Source organism: Alligator sinensis, unplaced genomic scaffold, assembly GCF_000455745.1.
Source record: "Alligator sinensis unplaced genomic scaffold, ASM45574v1 scaffold161_1, whole genome shotgun sequence".
Lineage (NCBI taxonomy): Eukaryota > Metazoa > Chordata > Crocodylia > Alligatoridae > Alligator > Alligator sinensis.
The window spans coordinates 2,470,931-2,479,817 of NW_005841974.1; the positions used below are offsets into that span (position 1 = coordinate 2,470,931).

At 56.4% G+C, this 8,887-nt stretch overlaps 1 protein-coding gene across 2 annotated transcripts in view; it reads right to left on the reverse strand.

The window, feature by feature from the left end:
* LOC102369289 overlaps positions 1-8,887 on the reverse strand; it is a 12,685-nt gene that overhangs the window by 3,398 nt on the left and 400 nt on the right. The window contains exons 1-4 of one of the 2 annotated variants that reach the window (XM_025200766.1): positions 8,683-8,868; positions 6,352-6,539; positions 5,860-5,963; positions 1,777-4,674 (exon numbers count right to left, since the gene is read on the reverse strand). In XM_025200766.1, coding sequence (XP_025056551.1) covers positions 1,777-4,674; positions 5,860-5,963; positions 6,352-6,529 — 3,180 coding nt within the window. In that variant the 5' untranslated portion in view covers positions 6,530-6,539; positions 8,683-8,868. Of the gene's footprint in view, positions 1-1,776; positions 4,675-5,859; positions 5,964-6,351; positions 6,540-8,682; positions 8,869-8,887 lie in introns of those variants that run through there. The other variant, XM_006020975.3, reaches the window with a different exon arrangement.

The window sequence follows — 8,887 nt, forward strand, 5'->3', positions numbered from 1 at the left end:
AGAAAGAAGAAAGGAGAGAGAGAAAAAATAGAGGTAAAGAAAAAAAAGAGAAAGAAAAAAGGGAGAGAAAGGAGAAAAAAGACAAGAAATAGGGAAAAAAGGACAGAAAGAAGAGAAAAGGGAGAAAGAAAAGAAAAAGAAAACATGAACAAAGAGAAAAGAGAAAAAAAGGAAAAAGAGAAAGAAGGTGTGTTCCTCGCTGCCCATGTCTCCCATTGCTACTGGCTGCAGCTCGTGCCTGCTGGCACAAGGTAGCATCCAGCAGAGGGAGGCAGGGACACCCCAGCAGCAGCCACCAGGGCTGGGACACTCAGGCCTCTCTGAAGGTGATACCGGGTGGAGCAGGGGAGCCTGGGCCCAGGGCTGGGAGGGAGCCCGGCTGGGGCCTGTGTAGACAGACAACCCATCCCACCTGGTTAGGGGCAGCACCAGGTCGACAAGCGCCAGGGCTGGGTGCTCAGGGCAGGGTCTGGACTGTGTGGGGAGAAGCAGGTGCAGAGGGAGGCGCTATGGGCAGGCTGGCCTGGCCCGGCCCTTGGAAAAGCAGCACCTGGAGGAGAGTGGGGACCAGGCAGGAAGTGGGGGCTGCCTCAGGGCTCTGCAGACTTGGGCTGTGGTGGGCTGGAGGGGGCACCCAGTGGCACCCCAGGTGGTACCTGGCTTGGCCCACACAACTCCATGGGGATGGGTTGCAGCCACCCTGCCCATGAGGGGATGCCACCTGGCCAGGGCAGGATGCCAGGTTCAGGGAGCTCCCAGCTCCAGGCTCGGCCTTCCTGCATGCTGGGCAGTGCAAGTGGGGTGGAGCCACCCCTGGTGCAAGGGTCTGGCCACAAGGCCCGGCTGCAGGAGCCCTTTGGGCCCCAGGAACAGCTGCTGTGGGCAGTGCTCTAAGCTGAACCAGCTGGGAGCCTCCAGCACAGTGGCCCTCTGCAGTGCCTTTGGGCCCCAGCCTCAACCACCTGCAGCTCCCCTCCAGGGGCCGGGCCAGGCTGGAGTCCACAGCCTGGGACAGGGAGCAGGGTCAGCAGAATGCAGACAGCATCCCTGCCTGTGTTTCCTGGACTCTGGCCCCGGGACCCGTGGCTGCTCCAGAGAGCCCAGAGCAGCAACTTAAAATAAATATTTTTTTAAACAATTTCCTTACACACCTCCTGGCATGCCAAGGAAAATGTTTCCGTGTGCCAATAATTAGCACGTGTGCCAGAGGTTGCATGTCCCTGGTCTATACTTTCTGGCAGCAGAGGAGCATGGTCTGCTGTTCAAAAGGCTGGGAGGACCTGCCCTTGGAAGCAAGTTGTGGGGACTCTTCCATTATTTACAGTCTATATTTGGCAGGGGGGGTGGGGAAGAGGACCTGCTGTTCCTGGCAGGCCTTTCCAATCCTAGGACTTTATGATATAGGCTCAGGTGATCTCTGAAGCCAGCATTCATCCCATGGCAGGTACTGCAGTTGGCACTGGGAGAAAGCCAGCTCTCTCACCCCAAACCAGGTGTAAGGAAGCAGGAACCCAGTCTGAATGTCCCCTGGGTAGATGCTCCTCTGCTGTGCTGCCTGCACCATCCTCCCTTGTGGCTGCCTGATGGCTGGCACACTGCACCCACTGACTATCTGACTAAACAGGGCCAGAGCACCTGTCTATACACTTGCTACTTCATTCCCTCTGACTGTGTCACTTGTGCAGGTGCCACACCCACATGATCGGCCTCTGAGGGGACTGAACCACCCACAGCAAACACCCACCAGATGGGAAGTCCCTCGGCCCAGCTACCTACCCCCTGCACCCCATCTGGGATGTTGTAGACGAGCTTGAGTGTCGGGTCACGGTAGAAGCCAGGCAGACTCTGGGACAGGGAGCTGATCTTGAAGGTCCCTTGATTGGCTGTGGAGGGGGTACTGGAGCAGAGGGGCAGTCTGTCCTGTGCTGCAAAACAAGCCCTGCATAGGGTGCGGCCGCCTGGAGCCCAACAGGTTGTCGTGCGCAAGGTCTGGCACTGGTCACATGTCTCCAGCTGGTGCTGAGATGCTTCCTGCCCAGCGCCAGAGCTGGGGCTCCTTGGCTGCACCTCTGAAGCCTTGGGCTCTTCCTGTGTGTCCCCAGGTTCTATTATAGAGGAGGGCTCTTTCTGGCTTCCAGGCTGCAGCATGGAGGATCTCTCCCCCATGGCCCGGGGTGGCTGGGCACTCACAGAGCTGCACAGCCAGATAGGCAAGGACTGTGGGGCACCATCTACTGTGGGGAAAGGGGGCCGCAAGCTGCCTGCTTCCTCACTGAGGCCTCCTCTGCTCCTGTCTCTTGTAAGCTGGAATTTGTCAGGCAGGACCTGCTTTACTCTGGCCACCTCAAGCTCTCCCACTGGCCTCTCCTCCTTCTGCAGGTCCTGAGAGTCCCTTGGGCTCAAGTGCTGGTTGTCTGCTAAGCTGGTGTCAACGTGACCACCGTCTCCCTGCCCATCCCTGGAATCAGGCTGGTAGGTCAGGTCTCCCAGCCCCAACACTGGCTGGGAGTTGCTGGCTTTCGGGATGCTCCGCTTGAGACTCTCTGGTCCAAATTCATCAGCTCCAATCTGCCCAGAGCCACCCTCTTGCATGTCTGACTGATCAGTGTCACTGTAAATCTCCAGCTGCTTCGAACCCACTTGCAGAGATCCCAAGCTGCCCAGTGGAGGGTCTGGACTGCTTCCCTCCTGGGTGGTGCCTGGGCACTCTGTGCCTCGAGTGCTGCGTAGCCCTGGAGTTTGGGGCAAAGAGTGCAGTGCATGCAGCCTCCAGGCAGAAAATCTCTGGAAGACCTCACTCACCTTTGGTAGCAGCCCCTTTGGGCAAGTGAGCTGTAGCTTGTACCTGTCTTTACTGAGATGCACCTGAGTCAAGCAGCCTTTCAGAAGACTGCATAGTTTAGCCAGGGCCGCATCGCTGGGCCCATCTACATCAAGTTCAGAATAGCTCAGGCTCTGGCAGATGAGACTGGGACACACTTGAAGACAGAGAGACTCCATCTTCCACTTGGCTTGGAGAACTTTGGTCCTATCCTCAGCTTGGAGCATCAGCAAAGTACAGTCACTGCTGCCTTGCTCCATAAGCCGCACGCCTGCCTCCCTGCATAGCTCCTCAACAGCAGACTGGTGCACGTCCTTCAGATATGCCCAGTGCAGAGGGTCCAAGCTAATTTCCTCCATCACCCCAGGGTCTCCCCTGGCTGTCTGGCTGGGGTCTTGGGGCTTGCTGCTTTCCTTTGACTGTGGTATGGAGAAGCTATTGGACCGTCTTAGGGTACCTTTGGATAAGAGGGGTTTGGAGTCCAAGGCAGAACAGGTCCCTGTTGTATCAAAGAGGCCCAGGGACTGGAAGGCATTTGACATACTGCTCAGGGGCAGGGGCTTTACGGGACCAGAGCTTGTCAGGCTCCCAAGACTCTGCCCTCCCTGTGGGCTGCCTTCTCTGTTGCTGCTGACCAAATTAAGGTTCTTGGGTCTTCCCCGCAGGGAACTGGACTTCATTCGATCCAGTTCCTTCTTGTCCTTCCGCTGAGCCTCTGCAGCTGGCTGGTTCTGTGCTGCTGGACTGCTCTGGCCAAGAGCCTTGGCCTCCATCAACCAGCTGCCAGGAAGTTGCCCCTGCCCTGCCATCAGGGAGCTCCGATCCAATGTGGGCCATGCACTGGCAAGGGACATGGCTTTTGGGACACTGAAGTTCACAGCCAGCTTGTGTTCTCCTTTTGGCTCCAACCTGCCCGGCCTCAGCCTTGAAGTGGACACATCCGCAGTAGGTGCAGGCTTGTCTACTCTGTGGAGGGCTGCTAGGTTTGGGGCCAGGGAAGCACTGGGTGTCTTGAGCACATGTTCAGCCTCTAGCCTAGTGCTTAGATCCTGGATGTATTGCTTGGCCAGGGAGAGGTCAACCATATTCCCTATGAGACAGAGATGCTTCTCATCTTCATGACAGAGTAGCTGAGGGTACAGCTTCTGCAGGATGCTTGGCAGCCCCCCCCACATTCTGCTGTCACCGCTCAGCTCCTTCTTGCTGATCTTCTCCTTGCGTAGACTGACTTCCAGCTGCTGGTAGAGTTGCAGCAGCACCAGACGGGCTTGCACCAGGGATCCTATGTCTCCAGGCTTCTCTGAGGAGGCCTGCAGGTACAGAATAGTGACACCATCACTGCTGACATCCACCACATCTACCTTGTGCTGGCGCAGCACCTCTTGGTACTGGTCCCTGCAAAACTTCTGCATGTACATGTAGATGTCTGAGTCCATCACCAAAGAGAAGTCCTCCAGCTGCTCCACAGCTTCTCCATCCACAGGCTCTCTGTGCAGCGGGCGTTCAGCAGCCTCCTCACATGCCTGGCTGCTACTTGGCTGTTTCTTTGTCCGTGGCTCTGGTGGGGGGGAACAGGACCCTTGCTGAGAATCAGACATGTAAGGGACCTTGCTCACATGGCAGGCTCCTGCCAAACGGCTCTCCACAGTGGGGTGGCCCCCAAGGTTCAAGCTGTGCAGCAGCTGGTTGCTGAAAGCCTGCATCTCCATGAAGGGCCCCTTAATGGTGCACAGGGTCTCCCTGCGGTCAAAGCTAACCTGCACATTACTGTAGTCCTTACGCAGGTTTCTCAGGAGGGTTTTGCCATCTGGGAACTTCCCATAGTCGATTATCATGGAAACACCCACGAATATCTGCAAAGATTATGCAAAAGAAGTCAGAGGGCAGCTGCTGACAGCACGCTCCCATTACACAAGGGAGGCAAGCGTCCTGCTGCCATTCACTCCCAGAGCTGGGAGACAGGGACTGCTGTGCACTCCAGCCCCCTGAGCCCCTGCCTTTCCAGCTGTGCAGCTCCCAGAGATGCTCCAAGGCGAAAAGAGCCAGCACTCTGAGTTCCCTTCCACCTAGTGTATGCTTATCCCAGGTTGGATACAAATTCCCATGTGGAGACAAACAACCTCTGGGGTCTGGGAATGCTTGTTGCCCCAGTGTCTCCCTTCCTTCCCTCCTGTGGATCTGGCTGGGTTTGGCCAGGGATCCTCAGCACTCCTCAGGGATGTAATTAATAGGGGAGACCAGTTGGGTCAGGGCTGGAGCCAGCAACCTAGGGCAAAGTCTTGTCCCTTCCACACTTAGAAAAAGGGTCAGTGCTTACATCAGCTATATGTGCAGGGAGCTGCTCAGACCAAGTGAGCTCAAGAAACCCTGCCTCCCCAGAGCCATACTTAAGGGATCCTTTGCAGAGGGGTGGGATCAAAGTGTCTCCCTCCTCCCTCTACTTAGACTGTCAGGCTGCCTGTCTGACACAACACAGAACTGTGGGGGGAGACAACTGCAACAGACACAGACAGAAGGCTCTAACGCCAAGCTTCTGCATTCAGACAGCATAAAGCTAAGAGCAGCAGTGATGGGAATAAGTTTAACAGCCTCAGCCCCCAGCCTTTCCCCTAAACTCCCACAAGAGGGAAATCCCTCCTAGTCTAGCTAATGAAATGACCAAGAAATGAACAGAATCCCACCCCTCCAGCAGCTGTCTGTATACACACAGGCTCAGACTAAGCTTTGTCTCCTCCCCCACACCATTCCCCCTGTGCTGGGGTAACTGCAACTGTAGAAGAATCAAGTGTGAGATTGCACATGTCACTGCACTGCAAGTGGGTGTTATCAGTGAAAGTCCCTTTCAATCCTCATTTAAATATGAATGAAACAAGTTTGTTTAAAATCCAATGAGGATTAGAGGTCTGGTAGGCTCTACCTCCTATTGAGGCACAGAGCCACCCTGGAGTACCAATCTGGGCACTCACTGAGCTATTGCAGGGGCAGGTGTGTGACTAGCATAACCAGAGCTTCCCTCAGCACATGCTACAGCTCATTACCTCATCAGGGCTTGGCTCAGCTAAGGCCGCAGTCACCTTCAACAGGTACTTCTTTCCACCAGTCGATAAAATGTGGTTCTCCATCTTCAGGACCCTCTGAGCCACTAGACAGGGGACAGCGATATAAACCAATGAGTACCTTCCCCTGTCCCCTCTAGCCTGGGGAGCTCCCAGCCAGGGAGGGAAGCACTATAGAGTCTGAGCCTGTGAGGACATAATTTCTGTCTCTTGTAACATGTCACCTGAACATTACTGTGGTGCCAGCCAAGTTGCAGGATGGGAGGCTTCTTGTTCTCCCCCAGCGGCATGAGGCCAGGGAGAAGCAGGCAGCAGGGTACCAAGAGAGTTCTCAAACAGGACTAGGGCCTGATCCACTATCCTCCCATCTTGTGCATGGGCATCCAGTTTCCCTCTGGGGACCTCTTGCCAGTTATAATTTGGCCCTCACCCCCACATGCCGTTTAGTGCTAGTTTGCCCTCTTGCCCTGTTACCTTCCTCCTCTTCAAAGGTGATGAGGGCATAGCCTGGGCAGTCAGCTGTGATCTGGATGTCAGCGATCTCACCCCCACCATTGCGGGTGCGCAGGAAATGGATGGTGAGCTTGTCAGCAACACTCTCTGGTGGGATGTCTGTCGGGATGCCCCCCACACGCACTATACGGCCAGCCATGTGGCCAGATCTGTGGAAGCAACATGAAAGTGAGGCCACATGCTGAACTCCCCAGCTGGTCACCAAAGCGCCCATAAATCCACTAGATGCCAGCAGCCATGCTGGCAGTAGTGACTGTGGCACCAGGCTTAGAGGCAGGAGACCACAGACAGACTGCAGACCTAGCTATCAAAGGGTTAATATTACACCCATCTCTGTGGTAGCTGGGCCTAGTGGTTAGGTCCCAGCCCCCTCCTCCACCCTCAGCCAGCCCAGCTGTATGAGGAGGATGTGATCATGGTTGCACAGAGCTGTGCAGCTGAATTCAGCTCGTCTGAAGCAATGCAGGGTCCTCAGACACTGGGACATGGGCCCAGTGGCACCTGATGAGGGTGAAGGCTGAACCTGGACCATAGCTAACCTTGAGTGGAGCCCTGCCTCACTGACGGGCACTGGAGGACCTTAACAACTTGGAGCAGACCACACTTTAAGGCCTACTGTTTGACTCTGTCACACACAAGGGGAAGCCCAGGGGAAACCAGCACTCTCATAAAGTACCCCTGTACCTCTGTGACTAGTGAATGGCTGGGCCTTGCTCTGCAGCTTCCAACAGCTCATGCAGAGTATGGCAGCCTCTGCCCATGCCATTTCCGGGGGACTGCAGGTCACATGGTCTGCAAGGTGTTTCCTGTCCCCTTTCACTGCCCCCAGCCCAGTTTATCTCACTGGAAACTGAAATGTCAACTGGGCTTTTATTTTCCACCCTTCAGGCATTAAAACTCCCAACTGTGCAGCCACCCTCTGTGAAGGGACACTGTGGCTCTCCCCTGCAGAAGGCAACAGAGCAGCCAGCTCTTGCAGGTGCAGCAAGGCCCCATCAAGTCTGCTGGCTGTGTGTGGCTTCCAGCTGGTATCAGCCTCTCATGCTGTGACCAGATGGACAATGCAGCCAGAGGGCTCTGCCCTACTGCATGCACATCAGCATCACTCATTCAGAAAGGGCCCGGGAAGCCTGGTGCTCAAGTTCAAAAGCTCTGCCAGGGGTTCCTGGCGGTCTCTCTGGCACCAGCACCATTCATGACAGCCCAATTAACACACAAAGCTGCATCTGAGCAGTTCATAAATATTATTGAGGCCTTTGAGAGGGGCCCTCAGTAAATGCTCATTAAACTTCAGGAGCTGACTGAGAGGTGTCATCACGAGAGCAACTGCAGACTCAACGCAGCTTCGGTTGAGTGCACACAGCACCACCCAGCCACACATATCTTGCCCTCCCCACACCAGGAACCCACTCAGAAAGGGAAGGATATATAATGGACTTCCCCACCACTGCCAAGAAGAAGAGAGACCCTGCTCACAGGGAAAAGCCCCTCTAGAGCCTGCTGCTGGAGGCCACTAGACTGGGGCAAACCCAGAACAGGGTCAGGGTTTGGGAAAGGGATGGGATCCATGTTTCCCGTCTTTAGGGCAGTGGTGCATGGCCTGGCTGTCATTGCCCTGCTGGATGTGCAGCCAGTTACCATCTGCAGCATGGTGCACTGCTAGGGTGGTCATCGAGGTACCTCAAGAAGAGAGGATAGCTGCATTTCGTGCAATTGTGTCCCCACCACCATGTTGAGGGTGAAGGCTGAACCCGGGCCACAGCTAACCTTGGGTACAGCCCTGCCTCACTGACAAGCACTGAAGGACCTTAACAACTTGGAGCAGACCACACTTCATGGCCCAGTTTGACTCTGTCACACGCAAAGGGGGAGCCCGGAGGAAACCAGGTGCAACTGTGTCCCCACCACCATGAACATCGCGTGCCTCCAGGGGCACGGCTAGCTCCCACAGGCGGTGGCGGAGAGGGGGGTGTGGTAGTAGCCAGCAGGGAGCTACCACAGCAGTGTCGGTGGTGCCAAGTGGTGAAAAAGAGGATGTAAAGGTGTCCGGATTCATATCAATAAAGGACAGAGAACCAGAAAAAGGACGGTCCTCTACAAACCGGGACGAATGGCCACCCTATGCACTGCTGCAGGCACCCTGCCGTGAGGCACTGAGGTGCCTCGTGTCAGGCCCCAGCAGATCAGGTGCCCACCTGGCAAATGCCTCGGGCTGCTGGCGCTCCTGGAGCGCGGGGCCAGGCCGGGGCCGGGGTCGCGCAGGCAGCCAACAACGAAGGGGTTAACACCTACCCGAAAGGCGGTCGTGCCCCAGTGCCGTGCCTGCGGCCTGGCGCCACCCCGCAGCGCCAGAGCTGGCCGGGACACACAGCCCCCCGGGCCCAGGCCCGAGGCACTGCCGGGGCGCCCGGGAGGACAGCGGCCGGCCCGGGTGTCTCAGAGGCCGGCCCGGAAAGCGGCCAGCGCTCCCGGCCCTCCCCTCCCCCGGGGCTGGGAG